Here is a 13249-nt window from a genome sequence, read left to right as displayed (position 1 = left end):
AGCTGCATATAAAATTCATTTTAACTGTTGCAATTTTGATCAGCATGTGTGGTTGGAATTGAAGCACCCAGTTTTTTTTTTGTTTTTTTTTCTACGTTGACAAAAAGTAACTCAGATTAAAAAATAATGAACAAAAGAAAAAGCTGTTATTATGATGTTGTCTGTAGCGTAGTTTTCACAGGTACAGTTGATCAGAATGTTAACAGCTATAGGAAAAAAAACACTGATCTCAACTTGTAGTTAACGGCATTACTCACTGCACCATCTCACTCTGGACCATAGCATGCATCATCGCACGCTTAAGATTTTAATGAGCAGGTAAAGCTATGAGGTGTGTGTCTGTCTGTCTGTCTTTCTATATCTGAGCAGCATTTTGTAATGTTTGTCTGGCCATCTGATATTAGAGGGTGTGACATGGATTATACCCCGAACGCTGAGTCAGTCACACAATTTTTTTTCCCCCCTTTATGGTCATAGTCTTCCTGCGCCTTCCTGTGTTAGCCTAATGATTGTTTCCTGTTGAGTCAGCACTCACAGTTACACACTCCACACTGTTGTTTCTGATTTGATAGCTGTTAATGCTGCGTCTCTGTGGCTCCTTTAATTACAAGTTGTATGTTTTTTGTTTTTTTCTCGACACCAAAAGTGCGTCAGCGTGTAAACACACATGTGAAAGAACTTTTTCTTTCTGCCCTTTACCTCCTTCACTTTTTTTCTGTTCCCCTAAATTGCTGGTGTTTTTTCACTTTTGTCTCTTGTGCTCTAACATTTTTCTTTTCCATCTTTTTTTCTCTCTTGCTCTCTATCCTCACTCTTTCCTTGTGTTCTGTCTTGCTTTGCTCTTCTTGTTCTCCTCCATGCCGTCTCCTCTGTCTTTTCTTCTTCTCTCTCCTCCTCTCTCTTCAGGTCAGCTGATCTCGGATGACGTCTCAGAGATTTTTACCCGCTTCACTAATGATTACTTCACCCGTTATGGAAACACGCTCTCCACCAAGTCAGCCAATGCCCAGTATGACGACAGTTATCTTGGTAACTACACAATCACGTACACACCTTCAGTCAGATTTTCATAACTTCTATGTTTATGTCTCAGAGCTCTTTGTTAACCAGTGGGTGGAATCCATCTTTTGCATGTAGTCTGTGATCATCATATTAGTGCTGGTCTACAAGCAGGACCTGGTATAAAGAGATAAAAAAAAAAAAAACCTGCTGCTTGAGTTTTTTTATGTGTAAAATAAATAACTGTCAAATATAAAACTATGAAAGCAAAGTTTAACAGTAAAGCATTTACACAAATTACAACGTTGCAGCTGCAAGCTTTGAGAACGATCCAAACACAGAGGATGAACTTTTCTAGTGTGTCTAGCTTTTGAGAATGTGCCTGTAAATTACAATATGTTTGAATTATATACACAAATTCTTATTTAGAGGTCCTTGTGCATCTTTAAACATTTTTTGAAACGATCAAACCCCAGAAAATTTGAACAGTTTGACCGAGAGACTCTGTGATTGTGTTCACAGGATACTCTGTGACAGTTGCAGACTTCAATGGCGATGGAAAGGACGGTAAGAGGGATAATGAAGGGGATTTATATAATGCAAGTGTACTGCAAATACACCAGTGTGAAATGTTCACACAGTTTTCACACACTTATAAAGAAAAGGCTCGGAGTGAGTTGAATTAATTGCTCTGTTTTTTAAAGGCAGTGTCCCGTGGACGCCCAGCTTCCCTTTTAAAGCCACAGTAAATGTAACAGTGTTGGGTTTTTTGATTTTCATATAAACCAAGTCAATGGCATAATTATAACAGCAATATTTGAAGCAATAGCAAAAAAAAGTCACATCTGTAGTTAGATGATAACCAGTCTGTTAGTGTCTATCTGTTCAACTTTTTATGCTTCCACAGATTTTGTGACTGGAGTACCGAGGGGGGAGAAGGCGCTGGGTTATGTAAGTGTTACAAGCTCACACACACTTCTCAATGTTTGAACTATGCCAAGTTACGGCTGTTGTCCTAGAGCTTCCATAGTGCAGGACATGCATATTATCCAGTCAGTCTGTGGTCAGAGAGTGTACCTACCTCAGGGCTTTAGGCAGAGTGCTTCATAGCATCTAACCAACAATTATCAGCTAGTGCTCTGCTTCAGATATTCACTGTCAGTCTTCTCAAGCTCAAGCTGTGATTGGATGATTGGTGGTTTCTCTTCATCTAGTTGTATAACAATTTAAAGCAAACCGTTATTGAGAGTTCAGAGTTTCAGTTACAAAGACTAACTTCAATTCTTCTTATGTTCATTACATATGGTTAGAGTAATAAACCCACACTTTAAAGACTTAAGATTTTTTTTCATTAGGAAACATAAGCTTGCTGTTAAATATTAATCATTGTGGCTTCATATTGCATTGCAAATAAAACACAGAGAAAAATAAGCTAAAAATACAGCACTGTCTACAGCACCATGTGTATCCGGTCGTTAAGTGATGACGTGACGAATCCTACTTCCGGGCCTAAAGTAGTCTGCGTTTAATATGGCTTTTGTGTTGTTAACATGTTTAATGTTATGTATTTTCTTCTATTTGATCTCAAAAAGCTCCTAAAACAGTCAGTGATCACTGTTGACCTCCCTCGGCTTTTATTACCGCTAATCATTTATTTAAGCTCAGCTTTTAAAACCATAGGATGTAACTACAGCCCAGCCCATGCAGCAGTATATGAATGACTAACCTCGTATTGTGGATGGATTATCTCAGTTGTTCTCCTGGCTGAAGTTTGGTCCTTTTACAGCATCCTGCCATGCGATTACATTTGTTCCTGACCACCGAGAACACTCACGTTAACTTTTATCGAGTGGAAAAAAAGTTAGCTTGTTTATATTATGCTAACATAGATGTGTCGCTAGCGGTCATGTAGCACATCATTATATACCAGCTAGCCAAACTTCAGTAACCCTACAAACGTCACTGCTGTTTAGTTTTCTGTCTTCATTTATGTTGGAAGTGATAGCAGAGCTGTACGTTTTAATTTGTTTCCAAAACCCTGCAGTCAGGACATGCTATATTGTATTTAGATAGAAGCTAGCGAGCTAACTTCCTGCTAACTTCTAACTCCGTTAAATGTCATAAATTCCGTTTTCATGGATGCCTTGATGTTAAACTCAATTATTACACCTGGTAGAGCAGAACACTGATCATTTTATTAAAGATGAAAGACTTTAGACAGTTTTTCAACTCTCAGTAATGCCATAGTGATCGTTTGATATATGGACCTGCAGCGGAGTTTAGGTCCAGACACTGATAGTGACGTCAGACTTAATGACCGGATAGAAAAGAGTAAGAAAAGAAGACATAATGAAGTACAAATCTCTCTTGGGTTTAATTTTGTAGTTTGGAGTCACGTCCAGGATATAAATATTGAGGTTTGTTGATTAATTTTTAAGTAATTGTTGGAGCCAAGGGTATAATGCAGCTGATGTGGGCTATTATAAACCAGTGAAACTGCTTGCACTGGCTTATTACTGCATAAGTGAAGAAGTGGCAAAGATCAGAGAAAGTTGTATAGCAGAAACAGATTTTTTTTCCCTTTCATAATGTCTGGTAAACTTTTAGAGGGGCTGGACCCTTACATTAGGAACCAGTGCACAAAGCTGGATTCAACGGTGCTGCTGACATTTGATGATTCTGTGTTATTACTGTAAATGTGTTATGTCAATAACAGAAGCAGAAGATGCTTTATTATTGTGAGATGCACAGCAGCACTGCTGAGTTCTAAAAGCGTTAATGGGGATTTAGCTGCTGATCTGTGCTGTGTTTCGATGTTTTAGGTGAACATCTTTAACGGCGCAGTCATGGAGTCCATGATCAACTTCACAGGGTCACAGGTGAGTTGTGGGACAGCCATACTCTGTGGCACAGAAAGCCACAGCTGCATGTTTCAAAGTGGGTTTGCCCCTGAGGATATAATCAGTAAAACAAGGGGTGGAGAAAAACAAAAAATCAGCAGGCGTTCTAGATCAGTTTACAGATTGCACGAGGCCAGTTAGAAATATTGGAAGTTGACACGGGTGTTTGGTTGCCTGGAGGAGACGAGCATCAGCGTGCATTGTAATGTAACAGCTTGTACTATACCGTTTTGAACCTGCTTTGAAATACGGTCTGATTGTGGTTTATTAATGAGCTGTTCACCAACAGTTACTTTTCAAGAAGCTGTAATCCAGATGATATTCACTTATTACATTGAGAAAAATGATCGATCATGTCTACACAGAGGGGTTATATTCAGCTGCACATTAAGCATCTCAGTGAGCTGCAAATGTTTTTTTAGTTTGCTGTAAAACACCTAAATGTCAGAAGAACAGAGCAGTTTTTCCTGCTACCACAAAGAAACGTGCTGGATGCCTTTTTAGTAATGGTCAGTGTCAGATGGCAAGAAGAAGAGAGCTGCTCCTGTATCCACTGTATTATTATTTTGGTAGTTCTGAAGGGTTGAAGAAACCAGGCTTTGGATCTTTTTAGGTGTAGAAGATCCTGTGAACACTGATCTTAAATCAAGATGTAAACTGCTCCAGATGCAGATGTAGCAGAGGGGGAGGAGGGTGGGGAGGAAAACAGACTGTCATCGCTCGAGTTAATTAGTTCCTCTTCGTTTTCCTGTCTGTCCACCATAGCTCCCTCTCTGAACCTTGTAACCTCACTTTTCAGCTTCCTGCTGCCTGCTTTCTCTTTAAAGAGACAGACGCCTCTCCCTGACGTCAAGCCTCTCACTCCTCCTTTAGTTTTCTCTGAATGTCTTCTGTTTATGCGATCTCACCTCTGATATCATTGTGCTAGTCACTGGGTTGTGGTTTGAGAACGGCCTCTTATTTCACTCAGAAGCCGCTGATGGACTGTGTTTCTTTACGAGGAGAAACATCATTCTAGCTTGTATCAGAGATGCAGCCATTACATCACAACTATTTACAGAGATATAACATTGAGTTCCTAAAGACTATTAACTTCAAAAGGCCACAGTAGTCTGACAGGCAATAAATGCTTTTGATTTTGTAATGCTAATATAATATACTTAAATAAAAAGTTCAATCTAAAGATTTCCAATCTGACCAAAATGTTTGTGACTGCGTGTTTTCTTGTGTAAACTCATGATTCCATCTCCTCGACTCTCCTTCGCTCTCATCTTGTAGATGGCCGCGTACTTTGGACATTCAGTTGCAGCTTTTGATGTCAACAATGACGGGTGAGTACGTGTTTGTGTGTGCTCATACAATTTCCCCATCTGTGGTTTAAGACAAGCCCTCCAATAAAAGAATAGATATATTCTTCTGTACGTAGATATCCGTACAGCACCATCCATGGAATTTATGGCAGAACAATTTTTGTCACCACAGTGCAACAATAGGATGACAACATATTTCCACTGAACTGTCTCTCTTTGCAGTTGGTGGCAGTTGGGGGTATTATTTGCTGTGTTTTGCTGCTATTTGGTGTGGTTCTGTGTGTATGTGTGAGTGTGTATCAGTGTTTTCTGCCGTGTTAAAGCTACATATTAAACCGGAATCCATTTTTCTTTAAATATCTGAATCCTACTTCCAATCACCATTAAAATGACAAGAGCTGACACTTAGAAGAGCTAATGTTTGTCCAGCTTGGGTAGTGTTTGGGGGAAATATGAATGGCAGATATTTTTATATTAATGCGTCTCTAAAGTAGACTTTGGTGTACTTGTACCCTCGATAGTGAAGTGAGCTCTGTTATTTTCTCTTGCGAGAGCTCCCGGGTAATTTAAAAGCACATTGAAGACTTTTTACAACTGCTTTTGACCTCTGGAAACGCTCAAACTTCAACACTGTTCACTTTGCTGTCAGCTTGAGCTTTGATGGCCTCTTTTAAGTGAAACCAGAACGCGGCTAAATTTGGAGTGTTTCGAGACTTTACACGTTTGTGAAGTTTGCGGTGGTTCATACACTTGTTTACGTGTTTAGTTGTGTGCCAACTAAAATAAGTGGTGTGAGAGAAGCTGGGTGCTAATGCCATCGCTTTAAGGAAGTGGTGAAAATTATCAAACACAACCACCAAACCTCTCAGAGGATGTTTGACCATCTTATCAGTGTTTCTGTTCAGCATGCTAACAAACACTGACTGCTTGTTCCCATCTGCTCCTGTTGTGAGAGTATTGTGTTAACTGGTTGATGATGATAAACAGCTGGTTGGTCTCTATTGGTGCGTTTAAGAAAGAGGAAATAATGAGTGTCAGTAAATCGATTAAAATCTATTTATCTGGCAAAGAATCAGAGTGGGTGAAATGTGGGTAACATTGTGGAAATGTGATACTAGAGTTGTTGTTGTTTATCAGTCGACACAGCTCTGATGTCTTCTGAGTGACATTTAAGTCTTTCCGCTGTTGTTGATGGAGCAATGCTGCACGGCACCTTCTAAAGTAAAAAAGCAGTTGAGATAAAATCACTCCATACTGAGCGATTCGATGACTCGGTGTATAGTTTTGTTTAAACAGCCTTTTCACCCGTTCTTGTGCCATCTCTGTCCTCTCTACAAGCACTCTTCTTAGTGTCAAACAGATCACAAAGGGATGTAAAGGATGACAGACGCTTTGCCCTTAGAATAATATGGATACACTGTGTTTTAGTTATAAATATAAAATGCAGATGAATGAATATTAAATTAATATAATCAAATAATAAGTAATCTGGTGTTCTTATTTTGTGTTTCATCTGTCTGTCAGTAATATGGATGTGTTCGTTGGAGCTCCTCTCTTCATGGACAGGGGCTCAGATGGAAAACTGAGGGAGGTGGGACAGGTAGGCACACACAGAGCATCCGTTGCATATGTGCATACATACATACTCATACTGTAAAAGTGTTTGACAGATTAGGTGAACTGTGCTTTCTTTGTTTTTTATTAAAGAAAGCAAATATATTTAGCTGGAAACTCATCAAATTTGTAAGAAGTAATTAGAAAATTAACAACTCTGTGCCGAAGTATGAAGCTATTTTAAAATAGTGCTGTCAGTGTTAATATTGTTAAAATGAAGTTAACAAGAGTTAGCTAAGGCGTAGGGCTGCACGGCATCAAAGCATGCAGCAAGTTAGCACGGATCGCCCCGTGCTAACTTGCTAATGGAGATTTGCCGCGTTACTGCAGTTATGGCGTTAACATCATTTTAATGAGATTAACGCTGGCAGCACTAATTTTAAAATATTAATACTGTAACACAAATTTAAGGCAAAGGGTAAATCTTTCTAAAATATGAGCAAAATATAAAAGATGTGGAGTTTTTTGTTAGGCTTCAGTTTGTTAAAACCGTGTGTGTGTGTGTGTGTGTGTGTGTGTGTGTGTTCTTCAGGTGTCTGTCTATCTTGGTCGGGGTGGATTTTCCTTCCAACCACCTCGGTTGCTCACTGGGTCCGAAGTTTACGCCAGATATGGCTCTGCCATTGCAGCGCTAGGAGACCTGAACATGGATGGCTACAATGGTAACAGAGAGCACCACAACACACCACCCTCTCCCCCTCCGGTGTTTTAGCTCTTTCTGTCTTTGTGAGGATAAAGTGAGCCACTAACCAGTTCAAGCCCCCACACATCCCTTTGATGATGAAGACCAGTTGAAACAGCGGTTTAAAACTGAAATTTGTCCACAGATACATATGTGTGGATACAAACACAGACACAGGTCCCTGCTGAAGTATACATGATTTAGTAAATGCATCAGCTGCTTTTCACCTTGACATCTACACAGTAGTTCTTTACCCACTCCACATCTCCCTCCACTCTTGTCCAGATGTGGCCATCTCTGCTCCTTACGGAGGCCCCAACCATAATGGCTTGGTTTACATCCATAATGGCAGCCCTCAGGGGCCCAAAGCATCACCATCCCAGGTAAATGCCACACCTGCCCCTTCCATTCACTGTGTTTATATACACTTTAGTTACCCGCTTATAGTTAGATTTCTACAGTAACTGGATTTTGTAAATGTTATATAGGTGACAACTTTTATTCTTTGTTTTCATTTTTAAGACTTCTGTTTAGTGTTTATGGTGTGAAGCGCTGTACACAGTGAAAATCCTGCCCACACTCTGAAGTCGTCACAGGCAAAGACTGCTGAAACCAGTGATTCTAACCTCACTGAAAATACAGCAAACATAAAGTTTTCACTTAAACTGGTTCACAGTTAGTCTGGGATTACCATAAAACCCTGATTAGACATTCAAAGAATGGCTGTAAGAACTATTTTAGTTATGTTTGTTTTTAGTTTCACTTTCAAATCAGCTGATTTAGATAACTGGATTTAGTTCTGACCACTGTGCAGCTGGTCACGTCGATGTGGCCTTCCCACATCCTCCCAGTCACGTTGGTGTGCTATAATTTTTAGCTGAAAGGACGTTTACTACTATAGCAACAAGAGCTCTAACATAAACTTTTAATTTGAAATGTTTGCCTCATCTCTCAGCGCCTGGAGGGCAAATGGGCATCCAGTTACATGCCCCCTAGCTTTGGGTACTCCATGTCTGGAAATACTGACATAGACCAGAATGGATATCCAGGTAAAGACACACACACACACACACACACACACACACACACACACACACACACACACACACACACACACACAGAAACGTGTACATGTAGAGAAGCACAGCAGGAGGCAAATGAATGTCAGTAGCTGTGCTGTGAAAAAGAGCTGATGTGTGTTTCTGCCCCACAGATTTAATAGTTGGAGTGTTTGGAGCAGACAAAGCCGTTTTGTACAGGTAATCAAATCCTTAATCTACACTGCGTGTGTGAGTGTGCTTGCCTGCTGTGACTGTGTGTGTGTCTGTAATGCTTCTGATAGAAGCTGATGAGTTTAATGAGCAAGGCCACCTCTGATATCAAAGAGCTGCTGTTTTCATTCAGCTCCTACTGGCTTTACAGATGCTATTAGGACACGTTCAACCTTCATCCCCGTGCTCATTTGTTTTTGTTTGTTAATATTTATGTACATATATATCCTAAATGTTTAATGTGAACCCTTTTCATACAGTCATACTCATTCATAACCGCTTAGAACAACCAGATGTGCATGGAGTGTTTCCATTGTTGAGGTCTTGAAACCAGATGTGATGAGTGAGTGGAAGGGTTTCTGACTGGGGCACTGTACGCTCAGCTGTCAATTGCAATAACTGCTTTCTAAAATGTACAGTAGAATCAGTGATGTAGATCATGCAGTCATTATGGAGGCATGTACTCAGATCAAGTTAAAGGAGAGTTTTGCAGAGACTTGTTGCAACAACAGCTGTCGACCCCCTGCTGGACATTAAGAAGAATGCAGGTTTAAGGCCTAGAACATTAAGTAAAAGTGTCCACATATTCACTGGAATTCCTAAAAGCTTGTTTTTCCATACTTAATTTTCCAAAACAAACCAAATGCAGGACGAACAACAAGGTTTAAAAACAGCTTTGTCCCAGCAGCCATGGCAGCCATGTGACATGATGCTGTGTGGTTTTTAAATACTTTTGTCTGTCTTAATGTGTTCTGCCTTGAGCACCTTACAAGGCAATTTTTAAATATACTTTTAAAAATCATTTGTAAAATGCTAAATGCTTGATTAGAGCTGTAACAGTCGATTAGTCTTTCATCAAAATCTTTCATCTTAATAAGCAACTTTTTTGTTGCTTGTATTGTCACTGACCTAACCTCGGTGTGTTGTGCATGTACAGAGCCCGTCCAGTGATCAGTGTAAATGCCACGTTGGACATCACACCCCTGATCATCAACCCTGAGGAAAAGAACTGCACACTGTCTAATACCAGCACACCTGTATCATGGTGAGCAGTCACATTTCTACTAAAACATGTACTTGTAGTCTTTTCTGACAGGTTTTTTCTTTTTCTTGTCAATACGTTCGGTTCGCCTGCACACATAAACACCTACAGTCATCCTTTGCTGTGCATTTTTGTCAATAACTGATTGAAACATCATTGTTAAACATTATTAGGGGGGACTCATGTGTTGTTTTTCAGTTTTAAGGTGAAGTACTGTCTGAAGGTCAACGGCCATAGGGCTCCAAACCTGCTCAGTAAGTAAATCTGCAGAAGCTACATCCGATTTTCCCTCCGCACAACAAGAAGAGTTGCATTAGTTGTGGCGGTGCAACATTCACATTTTGTCTAATAACTCTCCCAGCTTTCCGAGTGCACCTCATGTTGGACCGCTTGAAGCAGAAGGAGACGACTAAGCGTGTCTTCTTCCTGCACAGTGGCACCTTTCAGTACTCCAAAAACACGACCGTGTCCAACGGCAAAGGGCCGACCTGCGAGGAGCAGTGGGTCTACCTGGTGAGCGAGTCACACGGTTTAGGATCACAGGACTAACACAGGATGAAAGATGCTTTTAGAGATGCATGTTAACTGGATTTGTGACCACAGAGGTTTTCAAAGTTTGAAGGATAAAAGGAAAATGCTTCCCAGGAATGGATTTACAAACATGGCTCTTTATGTTTCCTCCTGCTCTGTCAGGATAATCGAGAGTTCCGGGATAAGATCACTCCCATCTCAGTGTCAATGGAGTACAGTATGAACTACCAGCAGGCTGCAGACAAAACGGGATTGCAGCCTATTGTTGACATGTCATCTCCATCCGAAATCAACAAACAGGTAAGTATGTGCAGCTTATTCAATGAATGAACAGCGATCTGTGACTTTTAGGGCCTTTGGTAGTCATGTTGGCATGTAGAGAATGATAGTTCACAATAAATTTTTTTGATAATGAAGGCTTTATAGTAGTTTGGACCAAACAATACTGAATGACTCCTTTTATTTATCGTTCTTTGATACTGAACATCTTCATCTTTGCTCTTCTCTCCATCAGGTTCATATCCTGTTGGACTGTGGGCCTGACAACATCTGCAAACCTGACCTCAAGCTGTCGGTTAAAAGGTGAGAAAACAAACTCAACCTAAGTTAAACCAAAGAGTTTTGCCAATGAAATCAGGATGGAAATTTAGGTTGAAACCCTCAGTTTAGTGTTCTTTGCCTCCCTTCAGTGACCGTGACCAGATTTACATTGGCGATGATAACGCTCTGACCCTGGAGATCACAGCTGAGAATCAAGGCGAGGGAGCCTACGAGGCCGAACTCCACATCTACCCTCCGCAGCAGGCTGACTTCAGCGGTCGCAGTCAGGTAATACAGACACCACTCCACTTTGCCCAGATTCAGGCAAAATCAGTTTAATGTTCACTTTGAAGTGAGGAGATACATTTTCCTGCTGCTGTACTTTGAGAAATAAAGCTGAAAAGTTCTTGCATTGGAATGTTTGTTCATAAAGTATTACTGTACAATCCAGTTCATCATTGAGCTGGTAATAATTCTTGTAATAATCAGTGATGTCTTATTTTTCTTAGGCCCTGTCTAGGCTGTCCTGCGCCTACAAGAAAGAGAACCAGACTAAAATGGTGGTGTGTGACCTTGGAAACCCCATGAAGGGAGGAACTAAGGTCAGTGATCGGTGCATGTAAAGACACACACACACATAGGAGTTGGTCCAACTGGAAGTTGATCAGAAGGGAAAGAAAACTTTAAAGCACATTTGATTTGCCCGAATAAATATTTGAATCAAATATATTGAACTGCAGCTTTAAAATCAGAATACGTCAGTAATGAAGTTTCGATTATTTTGAGTGACCTTTGTTCACCAAATCAAGTCTAGTGATGTCTGCTGGATTTTCTTGCATCCTCCTGCTCACTGATTGTCCCTGTCCCTGTGCTCTCATTGGTCAGATGGTGGCTGAGTTGGGGTTCAGCGTGCAACAGCTATCAGAGGACGACACATCTGTCCGCTTTGACCTGCAGATAGTCAGGTACGGAACAGTGTTTGGTCTCTTTGTTCTGACCCTGCTTTAACTCATCAAATTTAACCCATTTTGATATTTGATAGAAGCAAAAATACCCTGGATGCTACGCTTTTGTATAGGTGCTATAAATGTTTGTACACCGAGACTGCTCCTGGACAAATTCGACCTGAATCGGTTCAGATCAGGTGGATTTTAAATCTTGGGGAACAGTAAAACTGTGTAGGAGTGGTCATATGTGGTACACATAAGAACAAAGGTCATAACGAGGTCAGATGGTGCCTTCACACAGAAACAAGAGCTGTAATAGGGTGGTGGGGTGGTTAGGAAACAGGGCAAGAAGGTTCCTGGTTCAAATCCCAGCTGGGGCCTTTCTGTGTGGGGCTTGCATGTTCCTCCTTTGCCTGCTGGGTACTCCAGCAAAAATGCACGTGTTAGGTTAATTGTTGATTCTAAATTCAATTCAATTCAATTTTATTTATATAGCGCCAAATCACAACAAAAGTCGTCTCAAGGCGCTTCATAGATACAGAGAAAAACCCAACATGACCCCCTATGAGCAAGCACTTTGGCAACAGTGGGAAGGAAAAACTCCCTTTTAACAGGAAGAAACCTCCAGCAGAACCAGGCTCAGGGAGGGGCGGCCATCTGCTGCGACCATGGAGCCATGGAGGTAGATAAAGTGCTGTATGAAAGTCAATGTGTGACTAGTAGAAAAATGCATTACAAACATTTCATTAGGATTAATCATCAGTTTAGTTTGGTTATTAGCAATGTTCCCTCTAATTTTTCATGTGTCTGAGTGAACAAACAAACTCCCTGAGCGGTCCCTCGGACCACTGTGAGCAACATTAGACGTGTGCACTGTGGTCACGCCAGCATCAAATCCATCCAAGTCACATGGTTTATTAAAATAATCAAATTACAGCATTTACGTTTATGTTAGACGACTTTTAAATAACTGCTTTAGCCCACTTACAATGAAAAATTTAAAAAATCTTGTTCATGACCTGTGTAGTATGTTCACACTATTGGAAGTAAGTAGTAGTAGTATGTTTTTGCTCACAGGCGGAGAGTGTTTTCGAGCGTTTTCCTTATAAAACGCAGTTTTTACCGTTTCTTCCCGCAGTAAATATAAACAACGATGGTATTCAGGAAGAAAACCAAACATTAAAAATATTTTTATCATATCTCTGGTTTTACGTGACCTATCAACACGATTTAAAAACTGGTATAAAGTCGACACTTTTTCCGTCAATTGTTCCGTCTGTCCTGCTCACACCTCCAATGGTTGTACACGTTGTCATTAACGTGGCTTCACTCCACATCATCCACGCTGCTTTGCTAGCTAAAACACCGGTGTCGGCACATAAGGACGCTGTCATAGTCTGTCAACGACGTTGA

At 40.5% G+C, this 13249-nt stretch overlaps 1 protein-coding gene across 2 annotated transcripts in view; it reads left to right on the top strand.

Moving 5' to 3' along the window:
* The window catches only part of itgav (integrin, alpha V), a 40729-nt gene that overhangs the window by 18130 nt on the left and 9350 nt on the right, over positions 1–13249 (top strand). For both annotated transcript variants that reach the window (XM_085435363.1, XM_085435362.1), the window contains 18 exons: positions 907–1029; positions 1522–1566; positions 1907–1950; positions 3822–3878; positions 5178–5230; positions 6734–6809; positions 7356–7485; positions 7791–7888; positions 8461–8554; positions 8719–8764; positions 9714–9821; positions 10017–10072; positions 10180–10331; positions 10512–10649; positions 10864–10931; positions 11039–11177; positions 11399–11491; positions 11775–11854. In XM_085435363.1, coding sequence (XP_085291489.1) covers positions 907–1029; positions 1522–1566; positions 1907–1950; positions 3822–3878; positions 5178–5230; positions 6734–6809; positions 7356–7485; positions 7791–7888; positions 8461–8554; positions 8719–8764; positions 9714–9821; positions 10017–10072; positions 10180–10331; positions 10512–10649; positions 10864–10931; positions 11039–11177; positions 11399–11491; positions 11775–11854 — 1600 coding nt within the window. The remainder of the gene's footprint in view (positions 1–906; positions 1030–1521; positions 1567–1906; positions 1951–3821; positions 3879–5177; positions 5231–6733; positions 6810–7355; positions 7486–7790; positions 7889–8460; positions 8555–8718; positions 8765–9713; positions 9822–10016; positions 10073–10179; positions 10332–10511; positions 10650–10863; positions 10932–11038; positions 11178–11398; positions 11492–11774; positions 11855–13249) is intronic.

The sequence above is a fragment of the Copadichromis virginalis genome, linkage group LG16, assembly GCF_057382275.1.
Source record: "Copadichromis virginalis isolate Kocher_CV1m ecotype Utaka linkage group LG16, C_Virginalis_male_GT1.1, whole genome shotgun sequence".
In the NCBI taxonomy this organism is placed as follows: domain Eukaryota; kingdom Metazoa; phylum Chordata; class Actinopteri; order Cichliformes; family Cichlidae; genus Copadichromis; species Copadichromis virginalis.
This window is presented reverse-complemented; position numbering and strand designations above follow the sequence as displayed.